Source organism: Heterodontus francisci, chromosome 14, assembly GCF_036365525.1.
Source record: "Heterodontus francisci isolate sHetFra1 chromosome 14, sHetFra1.hap1, whole genome shotgun sequence".
NCBI classification, from domain to species: Eukaryota; Metazoa; Chordata; class Chondrichthyes; order Heterodontiformes; family Heterodontidae; genus Heterodontus; species Heterodontus francisci.
Window position 1 is genome coordinate 61,026,096 of NC_090384.1, and position 18,506 is coordinate 61,044,601.

The 18,506-nt window shown below is 43.9% G+C and overlaps 1 protein-coding gene across 1 annotated transcript in view; it reads left to right on the forward strand.

Annotated features, from left to right (window-relative positions):
* The first annotated feature begins 2,032 nt into the window (after positions 1 to 2,032).
* tub (TUB bipartite transcription factor) overlaps positions 2,033 to 18,506 on the forward strand; it is a 557,742-nt gene continuing 541,268 nt past the window's right edge. Inside the window, exon 1 of the mRNA XM_068046318.1 lies at positions 2,033 to 2,276. Coding sequence (XP_067902419.1) covers positions 2,221 to 2,276 — 56 coding nt within the window. The 5' untranslated portion in view covers positions 2,033 to 2,220. The remainder of the gene's footprint in view (positions 2,277 to 18,506) is intronic.

Here is an 18,506-nt window from a genome sequence, read left to right on the forward strand (position 1 = left end):
GGGGTGCCCATTATAAATCCTGCCTGATCATCCTTTCTGTAGACTTCAATGGAAAGAAAATTTGGGTGGGGTTTGTAATGGGTGGCCAATCCGTTATTGTCCCCATTGACGTCAAAAGTTCAAATGTATGTTGTATTATTTCTCACCCAAATTCCTTATAGACATTCAATTCTTTGATTTTTTTGTGACACATACTTCACTGATGTCTGCCTGATTTTGTTTCCAGTGAAATGTACTGGTTTAATTGGTTTTAATGTCACCTGGAAGATCCACAATGAATGAGTTAAGTGATCCTCCCTCAACCCACTGTTACCTCTGCTTCATATTTAGTAGTCATGATATTTTCTGATAATAAATATGCAATAATCACACAACAATTAATCATATATCAGTGATGTGCAAGACATGGGTTAATCAATATTCAAGAGCCACTTTAAGTCCAAAATTGGACCCAAAACCAAAGAAAGACTGTCCATGGTTATGTAATATATCAAAAAAAAATCCTGGAGTATACTCAAGACTGTAATGTATTCTTGTGGTTGAGATGATGGTTAGAAACAGCTCAAGCTTGATTCATATTGTTTATTGAATGATGCAAACCTTTTTATTAGATTACTGCCTTGCAGTTACTTGCAGGGTATCCATTATTCTCCATATAATTTATGACCACATTCAGCTTATAATTTAGGGGACAATGACACCTTCTGAATTTTGCAGCTTAATATTTGCATCAATGCATACATAAGAGCTTGTCATGGAGCAGTCTGACCAGAACATACTGCAGCAGCAGTAATTGTATGACAAGGATGCATGCAAGATTTGGGATACACCCAAGAAAAAGATATAATTATTTGCACGAAGACTGTGCAGAAAAATGCTTGAAAGCAGCACTTTTTTTGCTTGAAGTTTTAGTTTTAGAGATACAGCACTGAAACAGGTCCTTCAGCCCACCAAGTCTGTGCCGACCATCAACCACCCATTTATACTAATCCTACTCTAATTCCATATTCCTACCACCTACCTATACTAGGGGCAATTTATAATGGTCAATTGACCTATCAACCTGCAAGTCTTTGGCATGTGGGAGGAAACCGGAGCACCCGGAGGAAACCCACACAGACACAGGGAGAACTTGCAAACTCCACACAGGCAGTACCCGGAATTGAACCCGGGTCGCTGGAGTTGTGAGGCTGTGGTGCTAACCACTGCGCCACTGTGCCGCCCAGAGAAAACTAAATCTGATTGTTTACAATTATCAATGCAGAACATTTAGAGGAATGTATTGAATATTCTTCAATTTCTAATTTATTTTAATTAATTGACCAGATGCTACAGCAGGTTTAAATCCACAGAAATGCTGGTCGTACAATTTATGGTAATCCAGCTTCAATTTACAATTCACTCTTTCTGACTCTCTTTATTGTGGGGATTAAGGGTAATATTGTATTGTCCCCCAGAATTAAGGTTGCTGAAATCACTGTTACCAAATGAAAAGAAGATAATACAAACCACACCTGCACACAGTTTGATATTTTTGTGAATTTTGACATTAGCTTCAGGTGCACAGTCCTACTTTGAGTTTTTAACCAATGTTTGAAGAGGCAATGTGTTACAAGGTTGGATTTTTGTGATAAGCGTTCTTCCATACACTGTGGATTTAATTAGTGCCTTTGAAAGGATAAGGTTTGAAAGAATTGCAGACTGTGTGATTGGACAGGAGGGGGAGTGATGTCAAAGGATAGTGTTGTATCTGTGGAAACAGGAATAAATAAGGAAGACAAGCACTATGTTGGCAGAAGGTGTTAGATCCAGTTTCATCTGTTTGATGGGCTGCTCAACAGGGCAGGCAATTTACAAAAGCTGCATTTGTAGTTTAATTGAACAGGGAATTTGTTTGTCGAGGAGGATTTAGTGTAAAATTATTCAATTTCTTCACAAAATAATTCTTATATGCCTCATGAACTCCCCCTCTTAAATACATGGCACAGTCCTTATTTTGTAAGCTCAAACTGAAACAGTTTGTGTGCATCTGATCTCTATTGCTCACTGCAGAGGTATAATCCTGACTGGACCAGTTTCACGTTCCTTCAGTCTCAGGACAGGTATTGCAGTAAAAGGAGCGAGCAGGTTTCGGCAATCGGCTGTGTTTCTCAAAGAATTTCTGGGCTCCATCCGACTTCTCCCCTCCTGCAAGATTTTATTGCATTGTAATTGAGGAGAATGGATGGAGTAAGCAGCAACAGGACCATGTCCTACAGCAGATGGAGTTATGACAGGTACTCTATTTTCTTACATCAAAGTGGTTTTAATATACAGCAGCCCAATCAATCTACCATACCCACGTGTTTAGAATAGCATTACTGGACATAGCAAGCTGGAGCTCTAATCCTTTAGAAGGAAGGCAGCATTTTGTGAATTCTAGTAGATGTAATTCAGAAGTGCAATATCTATCTGTTGGCTTGTGGTGTTCTTTCCTCAGATCTTCCAGAATTGCTAAGAGCTTTGTTTTGAATAGACTGTGTATAGACTTGAATTTCAATTGTAAAATCGTACATATCTTTTTTGATAACTGATATTTAATTAAAATAGTGATATAACTGCATATATGACTGATTAAAAAAATTGGCACTTTACCTTTTACTAATTTGAAGTGCCTTCAGTGCAACAAAAGCAGATGCAAAGTGTTACAGGTGAACGATGACATTGAATAAAAGCTGACCACTAAATGAGAAGTACTTTCACTGCAAAAAAAAAATGTATAAAAACTTCTGAGTTGGTTGATGTTCCTCTTTTTATCTTTTCTAACGGTGCAAGTTTTCCCCTCTTCATTTACAATTTTTTTTAAAGAAATGGCCTGCAGCTTTTCCGGAATATTACCACACCCATTCGAGCACTTGTCCATTTCAGTCAGCTGGCAGCAGTGGCGTCCGCTGGAGTCCCAGTACTGGCTCTCTTTCAGGAGTTTGCTTGTTAGATTCGCAACTCTTTCATTTATGATTACAGTAACACGTTTGTCTGTCGTACATTATCTTTTCCAAGCATGTGCTAAGAGTATTATTAATATGATTGATTATTGCATTATCTAAATAGAAATCATTGACATTTATGTCAACTTTCACCTTTGCTGTCTAGAAAACAGAACTTTAAGGACATAAAAATTGTCTATGTGTCATGATCCACCATGAGCAAATTGTAATCATCAAAACAGAGCCGCGAATGATAAGCTGTGGGGTTCCAATATGGTTCACACTCGACTGCTGTGGTAGTAATTGAAAATAATCATTAACGAACTCAAGACATTTGAGATCAGCTACAGTCACCACCCCCCCCCCCCCCCCCCCACCCGCCGTGAAGCAGGCAGTATATAACCTTGTATTTGTACAGATTATAAATCATTAAGGATTATCTTTTTTATTAAAATGTCCCTTTCTTGCGAGTGCTGTGATCTCTCTGGTAATTGTATTGCAACTACATGGTAACATTGACAATTTCTCTCATTGTTGGTTTTGCTAATTTGTTTATCGAAAGAAATGATGCGATCGTCTGTGCTCATACGGGTAGCTAAGCTTTCCACCTACACCTATTCTGTGATTGAGTGGCTGGCTAAAAGGTTCTTTAATTAAACAGCAATCATAGTGGGAGCAGAATTTGTAGCAAAATCGGTTGGCTTGAAATTGCATCCCAGGGATTGACTTGTGTTGAATTGGATTTAAGCAGCTCCCTGGGGAGTGAGAGGCTGACTTCGGACTGAAGTGTGAAATACCTGAAACAAATATATTCTAACACCAGTACCCCTGGCATTCTTGGGTAGTAGCATATCATGCCATTAACTCTCTGTCAATTGTATATTCTATAGACTTAAATTATGAGAGTTTTGCATTATATATTTAAAAAAATATATTATTTTATTGATTTATAAATAATTAACATTTTAAGAAGAAAATTATCCCATAACCTATTGTGTTAGTGTTGGGATCTGGAGGAGAATATCTGAGCATAAATTCTCATCAAGACCAGTGTTCATGTTTGGCTAAGGCTATTTTGGATGGCGTTTCTGGTCTGTAAACAGTCTGTAATTTAAAGAACAAGGACTTATTACATTCATTTGGAGCATAGTTCCTGGCAGTTTTATGAAGAATCTGAGAAGGGAGGAGAAAATGTAGAGAAAGGATATTACCATTGAATGGCTGACCATCCCTACATATACAGACAATGAAATCTGCACTCTGATATAATGACAAATGAGCAATGACAAAGCAAGAATCCCTCCATTTTATTTTAAATAAATCAGTAATTTGTCTTGAGGTGGTTGTATGCTTTGGGTGGTGTGACTTTAGCATTATGTATCAATAGTGTGAAAATGTTCCTTTTGTTATAATGATGCGATTTTCATCAGATATCAAATTTAATGTGAGCAGTCTTTCTCTTCTTTACACAGGAGGATTTGTAGGTTGGCCTCATTAAAATTGTACACTCTTTTCTGCCTCTTTCCAATGCCCTGTTCCTTTCTTTGACAGGCCCTGTATTTGAAGAAACATGCTTTAAAAGTGCTGAAAAAAAATCTTACATGAGCCATCTCCTACACATACCTGACAGACTGGCAAAATGCTCACTATGCATTTGCTGCTCCTCCCAATCTCCTGCTGAAAATGCCAGCCATTCCCGGCTCTTTAAGAACCTACATCTGCAATTTCCATTCCCTCTGGTGCCAAAGTCCAGTGTTGCACAGTTATTACGGTGGCCAACGTTACAGGATATGCAGAGGATTTTTCATCCTGTCCAGAACAAGGGGACATAACCTTAAAATTAGAGGTGCTCAGGGATGATGTCAGGAAGCACTTCTTCACACAAAGGTTATTGGAAATCAAGAATCCCCTTCCCCCAAAAAGCTGTTGAGGCTGGATCAGTTGAAATTTCAAAACTGAAATTTTACAGATTTTTGTCAAGCAAGGGTATTGAGGGATAGAAAACCGCTGTGGGTAGAAGGAGTTGAGATGCAGCTCATTCATCTAGTTCGGGCATGCCCAACCATTTCACCTGGGGTGGGGGAGGGGGGCGCACATTACAATTTTTGTCTTACAGAGGGAACTGGTGAGAAAATTTTGGAAAGATAAAGGCATTAAAAATTTCTCTTACCATTAATCAAAACAACAAATGTGCATTTTTGTGAAGAAGCTTTAAATGAGGAGACTAATTTATTAACTTAATTTCTCTTCACTATCTTGGCTATGATTTAGTGACATACCTGGCTTTATTCTTGCTTGCATAAGTCGTCAATCACTGCCCGCACACTTGATCCAGCGATGCGGAGGATTCTGGATAGATGTTCATCTGTCAGGAGTGATATTGAACTTTTTCTCTCCCCTCACTGCATCTATCTCTCTTCCCCCCCCCCCCCCCCCCAACCCCTCCGTGTCTCTCTCCCCTCCTGTGTGTGTGTGTGTCTGTGTATGTCTCTCCCTCCCCTTCTCTCCCCCCACCCCATCTCTCTCTTCTCTCCCCCCACCCCGTCTCTCTCTTCTCTCCCCCCACCCCGTCTCTCTCTTCTCTCCATCCCCCCAGTTTCTTTCCCCCCACCCCGTCTCTCTCTTTCCCCCCACCCCGTCTCTCTCATCTCTTCCGCCCCCACCCCGTCTCTCTCTTCTCTTCTGCCCCCACCCCGTCTCTCTCTTTCCCCCCATCCTGTCTCTCCCTTCTCTTCCGCCCCCACCCTGTCTCTCCCTTCTCTTCCGCCCCCACCCCGTCTCTCTCTTCTCTTCCGCCCCCACCCTGTCTCTCTCTTCTCTTTCCCCCCCCCCACCCCGTCTCTCTCTTCTCTTCCGCCCCCACCCTGTCTCTCTTCTCTTCCGCCCCCACCCTGTCTCTCTTCTCTTCCCCACCCCCACCCCGTCTCTCTTTTTCCTCCCACCCCGTCTCTCTCTTTCCCCCCCCACCCCGTCTCTCTCTTCTCTTCCCCCCTCACCCTGTCTCTCTCCTCTCTTTCCCCCCCCCCCACCCCGTCTCTCTCTTTCCCCCCCACCCTGTCTCTCTCTTCCTCCCCCCCCCCACCCCGTCTTTCTCATTTCCCCCCCCCATCTTCCATTTGCTGATGACATAAAATTAGGTGGGAATGTAAGTTTTGAGGAGGTTGCAAGGAGTCTTCAAGGGGACTTGGAGTAGATAAGTGAATGGGCAATATCATGGCAGTTGGAATATAGTGTGAATAAGTGTGAAGTTATCCACTTTGGTAGGGAAAAACCAGAAAGCGAGAGTATTTCTTAAATGGTGAGAGGTTGGCAACTGTTAATATCCAAAGGGACTTGGGTGTCCTTGTTCATGAGTCACTAAAAGCTGGTATGCAGGTGCAGCAAGCAATTAGGAAGTGTTATGACCAGGTGAGGAGGGGGTCTCAGGCACCCCTTCCGTCCCTTCTCTGGTTTGACTGCAACAGGGTTTATTCTTTTAACACAGTGATTTAGCTTCCCACCTCAGTGAGCATTTGCTCCTGTTCCTCAAATATAATTGCAAATGAACTAATCAGACAGGTTTTCTTGAGTTTAAACAAGAAATATGTAAGTTTATTAACCTTTTCACTCTAAACCAGTTAAAATTACTAAAATACACAATGCATCCACACACACACACACACACACACACACACACACACACACACACACACACACACACACACACACACACACACACACACACACACACACTACAGAGGGAAAAAACAGAGTTGGGAGGTTGGAATAGAGTCCCTAATAAAAATGGAATTTAAATACAGCAAAGAATGATTGATAAGGAAGGTAAAATTAGAGTACAAGAGAAAGCTAGCTAGGAATATAAAGACAGATAGCAAGAGTTTCTGTAGATATTTAAAAAAGAAAAGAGTTAACAAAGTGAGCATTGGTCCTCTAGAAAGTGAGTCTGCAGAATTAATAATGGATAATAAGGAGATGGCAGATGAATTGAACAGGTATTTTGCATCGCTCTTCACTACTGAGGATACAAGTAACATCCCAGAATTAGCTGTAAGTCAGGAAATGGAAGGGAGGGAGGAATTCAAGAAAATTACAATCACCAGGGAAGTGGTACTGAACAAATTGTTGGAGCTGGGGGCTGACATGTTCCCGGGTTCTGATGGACTTCATCCTAGGGTGTTAAAAGAAGTGGCTTGTGAGATATTTGATGTGTTAGTTTCAATTTTCCAAAATTCCCTAGATTCGGTGAAGGTTCCTTTAGATTGGAAAATAGCGAATGTAATTCCTTTATTCAAAAAGGGAGGGAGACAGAAAGCAGGAAACTACAGACCAGTTAGCAACATCTGTCTTAGGGAAAATGTTAGACGCTATTATTAAAGACATTATAGCAGGGCAGTTGAAAACTTCAGGCAGAGTCAACATGGTTTTGTGAAAGGGAAAACATGTTTAACAATTTATTTGAGTTCTTTGAGGGAGTTACATGTGCTGTTAATGAAGGGAAACCAGTGGATGTATTGTACTTAGATTTCCAGAAGGCATTTGATCAGGTGCTACATCAAAGGTTATTGCAGAAAATATAAATTCATGGTGTAGGGAGTAACTTTTGGCATGGATAGAAGATTGGCTAGCTAACAAGAAACAGAGTAGACATAAATGGGTAATTTTCTGGTTGGCAAGATGTAACGAGTGGTGTGCCATAGGGGTCTGTGCTGGGGCATCAACTTTTTTCAATTTATATAAATGACTTGGATGAAGGGACCAAAGGTATGGTTGCGAAATTTGCTGATGACACAAAGATAGGTAGGAAAGTAAGTTATGAAGAGGATGTAAGGAGGCTACCAAGGGATATAGATAGGTTAAGTGAGTGGTCAAATACCTGTAAAATGAAGTTTAATGTGGGAACATGTGAAATTGTCCATTTTGGCAGGAAGAATAAAAAAGAAGCATATTATCTAAATGGTGAGAGATTGCAGAGCTCTGAGATGCAGAGGGATCTAAGTGTCCTAGTGCATGAATCGCAAAAGGTTAGTGTGCAGGTACAGCACACAATTAGGAAAGCTAATAGAATGTTATCGTTTATCGTGAGGGGAATTGAATACAAAAGTAGGGAGGTTATGCTTCAACTATACAGGGAATTGGTGAGACCACATCTGGAGTACTGTGTACAGTCCTGGTCTCCTTACTTAAGGAAGGATGCAAATGGGTTGGAGGCAGTACAAAGAAGGTTTACTCGACTAATACCTGGAATGGGCAGGCTGTCTGACGAGGAAAGGCTAGGCTTGTATCCACTGGAATTTAGAAGATTAAGAGGTGACTTGATTGCAACATATAAGATCCTGAGGGTCTTGACAAGGTGGATGTGGAAAGGATGCTTCCCCTTCTGAGAGAGTCTAGAACCAGGGGTCACTGTTTAAAAATAAGGGGCCACCCATTTAAGACAGAGATAAGGAGAATTTTTTTCTCTGAGGGTCGTGAGGTCTTTGGAATTCTTTTCCTCAAAAGGCAGTGGAAGCAGAGTCTTTGAATATTTTTAAGGCAGAGGTAGATGATTCTTGGTAAGCAATGGGGTGATAGGTTATCAGGGGTAGGTGGAAATGTGGAGTAATCAGTTCAGTCATGAACTTATTGAATGGTGGAGTAGACTCAAGGGGCCGAGTGGCCTACTCCTGCTCCTAAATCGTATGCTTGTATACTGAGTCTCAGTGTCTTTAGTCGAGACGAGCACATCTAGCCAAGGGATCAACCCTGGTTCAATCAAGCGTGCAGGAGGGCATGTCTAAAAATGAGGTGTCAACCTGGTGAAGCTACAATACAGGACTACTTGCATGCTAAACAGTGGAAACAGCACGCAATAGACAGAGCTAAGCCATCCTATAACCAACAGATCAGATCAAAGTTCTACAGTCCTGCCAAATCCAGTCGTGAATGCTGGTGGACAATTAAACCACTAACAGGAGGTGGAGGCTTCACAAATATCCCCATCCTCAATGATGGAGGAGCCCAGCACATCAGTGCAAAAGAAAAGGCTGAAGCATTTGCATCCATCTTCAGCCAGAAGTGCCGAGTGAATGATTCACCTTGGCCTCCTCCTGAGGTCCCTAGGATCACAGATGCCAGTCTTCAGCTAATTCGATTCACTCCATGGGATATCAAGAAATGGCTGAAGGTGTTGGATACTGTAAAGGCCCTGGATCCTGACAACATTCCGGCAGTCGTACTGAAGACCTGTGCTCCAGAACTGGCTGTGTTCCCAAGTTGTTCCAGTACAGCTACAACACTGGCATTTACCTGACAATGTGGAAACTTGCCCAGGTATGACCCGTCCACAAAAGGCAAGACAAATCCAATCTGGCCAATTACCACCCCATTCGTCTACTCTCGATCATAAGCAAAGTGATGGTGCTATCGAGCGCTACTTCAGCAACAACCTGTCACTGATGCTCAGTTTTGGTTCTGCCATGGGGTTTAGTGTTGCACTCACCTTGCCAGAGCAAATTAGATCACTGAACCTCTTCCAGTGCTTTACGCAGTTTCTGAAAACCACACTCCATCTGCTCACTGCATTGGTAATCTCAATCCAGGCCTGCTTGGTCTGGAATGGGGCCTCCTCCTGCCACTCTCTGGGAAGAGTACCTCGCTCCTCTCCTTCACTGCCTCGAGGAGGACCTCCAGATCTGTCTTCGCAAAACAAGGGACAGCCCTGCCCCGGGTTCAAGGCCTCTGCCTCTCCTGCTCCATCTTTAATCCTGCAAAGAATGCACTGAAGCGGTTGCCACAGTAATGACTGCTGTGTTGGGTTTAAATCAGGCCTGCACTCTTTCAGTCCCACCTCTGTTCCTACTCCCACGGTTGCTAATTGGATGCCTAACCCTCCCTCTCACCAATTATCAGTCAGCCCACATTAAAAATGGGACCTGTGACTTCCCCCCACCCTTGGGGCAGGCATCGGGACCCAGAAATAGTCCCAACGTCCTTTTCCTCCCCCTGCCAACGTCTGTTTCCTACCCCGTATGTAAAATCAGGCCTATAGAGTAAGTTACTTGGAAAAGGATATTAAATGTATAGTACAAATGAGTTCAGGTAATGACTGGATGCATTTCAGGAGAAAGAAGGGTGAGAAGATAGGGAGGCGGGATGAATGTTAATATAAAAGGGACAGGTTTGTTGGGCCTAATGACTTTTCCTGTTTCTAAGATTTCTTACAATTGGAATTGAAATAAAAAGCACCTCAACATCATTAAAGCATTGACACCAACTGCAGAGACGGTATCTGTGTATGACTGTGTGAAGATGAGTGTGGTGGAGTTCTTCATTGGCATTCACAATGAACGAAGGGATTCCATTAGTGCCAAGTATGGATGTTGAAGGTCTATGATAGAAAACGTTATGCTGTCTGTATATTGGTTGTCTTGTACTTATTAAATTGTGTGATTTCTTTGAATATCAGGATGTGGTAGACAAACAATGTGAAGTGATTCAATAATTAACCACAGAATGTTATGCTGTACAGATACAATATATGTAAAAACAGAAAATGCTGCAAATACTCGTCTGGCAGCATCTGTGGAGGTAGAAACAGAGTTAATGGTTGGGATTTTTATTTAAGTGAGAGGGTAGGAATAAGGGCAGGTGGTTTCTTAAACCTGCCCCTCAGGTTGGTGTGCTGGCTTCCCAACGCGAAACTGACATGCTCAAAGTTTAAAAGGCTCCACCGAGAACGAGAGGAGGCAAACTGCCCGAGATCAATAAATGGCCAGTAAAGCCCCTTAACAAGATCCTCGGATTGTTAAGGGCCAGTTTTGAATTTTCTTTGTAAGGCACGGGATCCACACAGGGTCTCAACCATGACAAGGTGGAGGAGGCGCAAAAAGTGGGGAGGGAGTCAGAACGGCGGAACAGGAGCAAGAGGCACCATTAAAGAGGGAAGGCTCAGAAAAGCCCATCATCCACAGGCAACCAGTTACAACAGTCAGCAGATTTATCTGTAATATCTCTTCACTCTTGACAAGGGCATTTTGTGGGAATGGTTTTGGCGGTGGTGGACCTGTCCCTCTGCCTACTGACCTCATGGGTTCATGAGATAGGGGTTCAGGAAGACTGCACATTCCAGTTGAAAGGAAGGACATCATAGAAAAAGTGATCAAGCTACTCTGAAATAGGATCAACTAGTGATGAGCAGCAGCATCTGCAAAGGCAGAGGCAGACTCCTGGGCAACAGGGGCACAGGGGTAAGGAACAAGGGACAGGAAGGCAACTCAGCCGATACCCTCAGCAGAGGGTCTACCACCAAAGGAGAAGCTACCTGGACATGTCGAAGCGTCAGTGCTGCAGAAGGCTGTGCCTGTCCAGGCAGATGGTTACTGACTTGTGTGCCTTCCCATGGCTGTACAAGTCACAGTTGCCTTGCACTTTTTTGCAAGTGGGTCCTTCCAAGCAGCAGCAGCAGCCGACATTGGTGGCATCTCGCAGGCAGCAGCACATCATTACATCACAGAGGTAACGGATGCTCTGTTCGAGAGGGCTGGGGATTATATTGAATTCAAGGTGGATAGCGGCACTCAAGCTCAAAGGGCAGTGGCATTTATCTCCTTCGCTGGATTTCCTCAGGTGTAGGGGTTTATTGATTGCACCCAAGTGGCCATCAAGGCACTAATGAACCAGCCAGGGAAACTCCTCAACAGGAAGGGATCCCACTCCCTAAATGTTCAGCTGATCTGCAGCCACAGCAAGCACTTTATGCAGGTGTGTGCACACTATCCTGGAAGCAGCCATGACACTTTCATCCTCTGGCAATCACAGCGCCTTAGGTCTTCATAAGGCTTATCCTGTAAGGAGATGGCTGATGACTGCAGTGTGTAACCCTGTCATTGAGACTGAAAGACACAACAACTGATGCCACTCGAGACAACAGTCATCATTGAGCAGGCCATCAGCCTCATCAAGATGAGGTTCCGGTGCCTTGACCAGTTGGGTGGTGCCCTCTAGAACACTCCCTCATGGGTCTCGTGCATTGGGGTGGGAAGTATGGACCTTGAAGAGGGAAAAGTGCTGAAATGGCACAGCTCCTTGGAGGAAGAGGAGGAGGAAGACAAAGACATGGAGGAGGCTGAAGGATAACTGGAGAATGGTTCCCATGCTTTGCAGGGATATCACTGGTAGTCTCAGGAGGCAGAGTGCTTAATCAGATGGCAGGGACGCTAGTACCACTTTGATCCAGACACGTTTTACCTGAACGATGCAGTCTGCAGGACATTTGGAGAGGAGATTCTCCTTCATCTGACTGAGATCAAGGATCCATTACAAACAAAAGACAGCAACCTTTCAATGGCACAAGCACTGCAAGGCTCCAGAGTCTCCACCTGACTCACTCTTCCCCAATACACACCTTTGCACTGCTAACTCTATTTTCCATTCTCCTGCTTTTCGCCATGATGAAATGAAAACACGCAAGTCTGCCTTAGTGCAACATGCCCAGTGCTTTGTCGCATAACATTTTGTCATGTATAACAGAAATCCCCAAGTGACCCACAAAGTGAGATCACCGACGTGGTGGCCTCTGCTCATGGCCACTCCTATATGTTGCTTATCCTGTTGCTGAGAATGAGATGGAGGCAGACTGTTCACTATTGCCTGTCTGGGACTGAGTTGCCCGTGGCAGTCGGCCTTGTTGTGGAGGTGGCGGCGGGGGGGGGGGGGCAGCTCCAAATGCATCAGTGCAGGGGCAGTCTCTGTTGAAGGACGTAACACTACAGATGCTTTGTCTGCCAGAGGAGCCATGGAAACAGATGATGCCAGAGCTCCGTGAGACCCTCTCATCACCATTTGTCGCCATTTCAGCCCTTTTATGGCGCCCTTGATCACTTAAAGGAACCACCAACTAGACTGTAGCTGGCATCCACTCCATGCTCCTTTGTGCCATTTGTGTCACTGACTGTTCAATGCTACAGGCTGTTGCTGCATTCCATGCATGTCAGTGTGCTGTTCCTGCATCCACAATGAGTGATGCCACATATGGCTCTCCAGGAAGAGGCCACTTTGTCAAGGGAGGAGCTGGTGCGCTCAATCCATTGAAATATTGTGGAGCACATGAGATGACTGGACTCCTCCATCCTCATCCAATGATTCTGCAGTGCTTCAGGTAATGGATTGGGAAACGTTACTTAAAGGGATGATGGTGGAAAGACAATGGCAAACATTCACAGAGCACATGGATGAACTGTAGCCATTGTTTATTGCTATCTGGCGCAAAAGTAAAACGAGAAAAGTAGCCAAACCATGGCTTACAAGGGAAATTAGAGATAACATTAGATCCAAGGAAGAGGCATATAAATTTGCCAGAAAAAAAACAACAGCCCTGAGGATTGGGAGCAGTTTAGAATTCAGCAAAGGAGGGCCAAGGGATTGATTAAGAAGGGGAAAATAGAGTACGAGAGTAAGCTTGCGGGGAACATAAAAACTGACTGTAAAAGTTTCTATAGGTATGTGAAGAGAAAAAGATTGGTGAAGACAAATGTAGATCCCTTACAGTCAGAAACAGGGGAATTTATGATGGGGAACAAAGAAATGGCTGACCAACTAAATGCATACTTTGGTTCTGTCTTCACAAAGGAGGAGACAAGTATCGTACGAGAAATATTGGGGACACAGGGTTTAGTGAGAGGGAGGAACTGAAGGAAATCAGTATTAGTAAAGAAATGGTGTTGGGGAAATTGATGGGATTGAAAGCTGATAAATCCCCAGGGCCTGATAATCTACATCCCAGAGTACTTAAGGAATTGGCCCTAGAAGTAGGGGGTGCATTGGTGGTCATCTTCCAAGATTCTATCAACTCTGGAACAGTTCCTACAGATTGGAAGGTAGCTAATGTAACCCCACTATTTAAAAAGGGAGGCAGAGAGAAAACAGGGAATTGTGGACCAGTCAGCCTGACGTCGGTAGTGGGGAAAATTCTAGAGTCCATTATCAAAGATTTTATTGCAGAGCACTTAGGGAACAGTGGTAGAATCGGACAGAGTCAGCATGAATTTACAAAAGGGAAATCGTGCTTGACAAATCTACTAGAATTCTTTGAGAATGTAACTAGTAGAGTTGATGAGGGGGAGCCAGTGGATGTGGTTTATTTGGACTTTCAGAAGGCTTTCGACAAAGTCCCACATAAGAGATTAGCCTGTAAAATTAAAGCGCGTGGGATTGGGGGTAGTGTATTGTGATGGATAGAAAATTGGTTGGCGGACAGGAAACAGTAGGAATAAATGGGTCTTTTTCTGAATGACAGGCAGTGACTAGTGGGGAACCTCAGGGATCAGTGCTAGGACCCCAGCTTTTCACAATATATATTAATGATTTAGATGAGGGACCTAAATGTAATATCTCCAAATTTGCATATGTCACAAAACTGGGTGGGAGGGTGAGTTGTGAGGAGGATGCCGAGAGGCTTCAGGGTGATTTGGACAAGTTGAGTGAGTGGGCAAATGCATGGCAGATGCAGTATAATGTGGATAAATGTGAGGTTATCCACTTTGGTAGCAAAAACAGGAAGGTAGATTATTATCTGAACAGCTATAAACTGAGAGAGGGGAATATGCAACGAGACCTGGGTGTTCTCGTACACCAGTCGCTGAAGGTAAGCATGCAGGCAAAGGCAAATGGTATGTTAGCCTTCAAAGCGAGAGGATTCGAGTACAGAAGCAGGGATGTCTTGCTGTAATTATACAGGGCCTTGTTGAGGCCACACTTGGAATATTGTGTGCAGTTTTGGTCTCCTTATCTGAGGAAGGATGCTCTTGCTATGGAGGGAGTGCAGCGAAGGTTTACCAGACTGATTCCTGGGATGGCGGGACTGACGTATGAGGAGAGATTGAGTCGGTTCGGATTATATTCGCTGGAGTTCAGAAGAGTGAGGGGGGATCTCATAGAAACCTATAAAATTCTAATGGGACTTGACAGGATAGATGCAGGAAGGATGTTCCCGATGATGGGGGAGTCCAGAACCAGGGGTCATAGTCTAAGGATATGGGGTAAACCATTCAGGACTGAGGTGAGGAGAAATTTCTTCACCCAGAGAGTGGTGAGCCTGCTACCACAGAAAGCAGTTGAGGCCAAAACATTGTATGTTTTCAAGAAGGAGTTAGATATAGCTCTTGGGGTGAAAGGGATCAAAGGATATGGGGGGGGGGGGTGGTGGAAATCGGGAACAGGTTACTGAGTTGGATGATCAGCCATGATCATAATGAATGGCGGCGCAGGCTCGAAGGGCCGAATGGCCTACTCCTGCTCCTATTTCCTATGTTTCGATGTTTCACCCCAAAATGCAGGCACACATCTCACGCTGGTTCTCCAAATAGAGCCGCCTGTTTTGTGACTCCTGAGGCTCTGCATCTTTTCCCTGCTGAGCACGGCTCAGTCCCCCCTCCATCCTCCGAGGGGGACTGCCCACAGCCGACTCTGCCTCCCTCATCTTCTCCTGCTCTGAACTGATGTCCGCTTCACCCTGTGCCAATGTCTCTAAATAACGCACGAGGACCCGTTGAGCTGCTAGTATCTGCGCTGGTGGAGCGTGCACAAGAAAGATCTAACAGTGCAGGCTCTGAGGTGTCTTCCTCCTAAACAGGTTGGCAGTGTCTTAACTCCTCCCTCTCTGCAGCTGACCCTGTGGGAAACATAAGAGAAGGTGATCATGAGAAGTTGGAACAACAAATGCGTCTGCTGCCTGAAATAATGAGATGACAGTTTATGCATTGGTAGCTCGTTACATGGAGAGGATTGACATGCATCCCCAAACCTAGGGATGTTAAGATCTTTTCACCCTGTCTATGTTCGACTCCCGTTTCTCCATTTCCAATGTCCAGGTGGCTTACCGCTCTGGCCAGATCAAGGGCCAGCTCCTCAAAATGTGTTAGTGACGTGAGCTGGGGAACCTTATTGTCCAAACAGGCCCTCTTGCTCTCCTTGGTGTCATTCGTCCATTTGGCTTGTGAGGTGAGGAAAGATGCCGTTAGGAAAATGCCTCTCTCCTCACCGCTTTCAGCTATTCATTCGCATCGGATGTTGCAAACTTCACCGTAGCTCAGTGTACAATAGCACTCAGCTAATGAACAATGCTCCTGAACAAACATCTCTTATGGTCAGGAGAACGCCATGTGACCTCAGGATGCCCCTCTCTTTTGACTGTGATTGCACTGGAGAGGGTGCAGAGGAGATTCACCAGAATGTTGCCTGGGCTGGAGCATTTCAGCTATGAAGAGAGACTGTAAAGGCTAGGGTTGTTTTCCTTAGAGCAGAGAAGGCTGAGGGGGGACCTGATTGAGGTATACAAAATTATGAGGGGCATTGATAGGTTAGATAGGAAGAAACTTCTTCCCTTAGCGGAGGGGTCAATAACCAAGGGGTATAGATTTAATGAAAGGGGCAGGAGGTTTAGAGGGGATTTGAGGAAAAACTTTTTTACCCAGAGAGTGGTTGGAATCTGGAACACACTGCCTGAAGAGGTGGTAGAGGCAGGAACCCTCACAACATTTAAGTAGTATTTAGATGAGCACTTGAAATGCCATAGCATACAAGGCTACGGGCCAAGTGCTGGAAAATGGGATTAGAATAGTTATTTGCTTGATGGCTGGCACAAACATGATGGGCTGAAGGGCCTGTTTCTGTGCTGTATAACTTTATGACTCAATGACTCTTTTGCTTTCTGGTGACAGTTGGCCAGGAGATGTGCTATCTGGGTCTATCTTTGGACTCATCTTGCCACACCTAAGCAGGCCATTGAAATGTTTCCTGCACTGGACCCAGTTCATCCTCACCTCTCCTCTTCTGCTGACCTCATGAGCCACCTCCAGCCAGGCCTTCTTCGTCAGCTTTGCTGTCTTTCTCATGTCGCTGGCAGGGTACAGGGTGCTTCTTTGTGCTGTCACCGCCTCCAGCAGCACCTTAAGTCAGGTGGCAGATAAACGGGGATGTGAGGGGTGATGGGGCTGCCCTGGCACAAGGATCCTCCCTACCCAATGCCCTCTGCTCAGCTTCCTCTTCCATCATGGAGACAAACAGCAACCACAGAAATGGCAGCCACTCGCCCTTTAAGTTGGGCCCAATCCTTCCCACATCTGCTGCTGCTAATTGGGTGGTGAATGTGATTGAAAAACCAGTTAATTGGCTCAATTAAAATTGCAACACGTGTACGTTGCCAACATGGCGCGGGGTTGGGACTTGGAAACGAACGCGATGTCGGGGTCCCGACTCCAGAATTGAAATCCCGCTGTGTTTCATCAGAATATAGTGAAGCATTTAGTTTAGTTTGCACATGAAATCTGATCTGGATTCCTGAAGTACCTAATTTGTTGAATGGTGCTTTCAGACTTATTAGTGTTGTTAAATAATATCTTACAGAAAGTGCTCTCTGCAGTCATGAGCTAGGAAGACATTTCAGAATGGAATGGGAAGGGTTGAGATTTTGTTATAAACATAGAAAGTGCTGGAAATACTCAGCAGGTCTGGCAGCAGCTGTGGAGAGAGAAACAGAGCTAACATTTTCAGATCGATGACCTTTCATCAGAACAGATGCTGCCAGACCTGCTGAGTATTTCCAGCACTTTTTGTTTTGATTTCAGATTTCCAGCATCTGCCGCATTTGACTTTTATTTGAGATGTTGTTATATGTTTGATTTTTAATAGGCCTCCATTCTCTTCATCTACAGACACTAGTGGAGGCAAGTGTAGCTACAAACCTGGCTTGCACAACTGTTTAATTTATATTAAAGACACAAACATGATAGTTAAGGTTAATGAAAGGAAACAAGAGTTTGGTCCTTTGCACTTTTGCACTCTTCCCCAAGTTGAAGGTCCAGAATGAGTTTATGTTCTGAGTCCAGGTACAAAGTCCTTACCTAACTGTGTGAGAAAGGAATTTTCATTTATATATTAACCAAATGGTCACTCTTTTTTAAAATAAAAGGACAGTGTAGTGGTTGATTCAAATGAAGCAAATTAACTTACTGAGAAACTTGCACTATATTTTCAAAGTAAAAATAAAGGTTTCTTATGTTAAGAATTGAAAGCAAAGCACTTCAATGTTATATATTGAGGATAACTGCAGAGTTAAACCAAATTAATGGCCCCAGTGATGATTGTTTTATGGCATAATGTCCTCCAGTGGACTGAAAATTGGGAAGAAACTCTGATCTGAAAAAATTCTGTACTTTTTTGCCTCCATTGGAAATCCTGGTAGGTTTGGGGATGGGTCCATAATGAATCCTTCTGCTTGTGGATGTCATATGATGTATTTCCGTCAGTGTTGGAATTGCTGGACACCAGGGACACCTGTGCTGTTGCTCCTTTGATTGTGTTTGAGAGATGACTCTGTCTTCAAAGAAATTGGGAGTGTGATCTGAAAGTTTAAAATGCAAACAACAACACTGGCACAGAGGCCAACACATTTTCTTTGCACAGATCTCTTATGAACTTCTGAGACCACCTGCAGTATCCACCGAGAGTGCATTCTGTTTACCTGTATGTCTGACTTATAATATGGCCGGTCAAATCAGCAAAGGA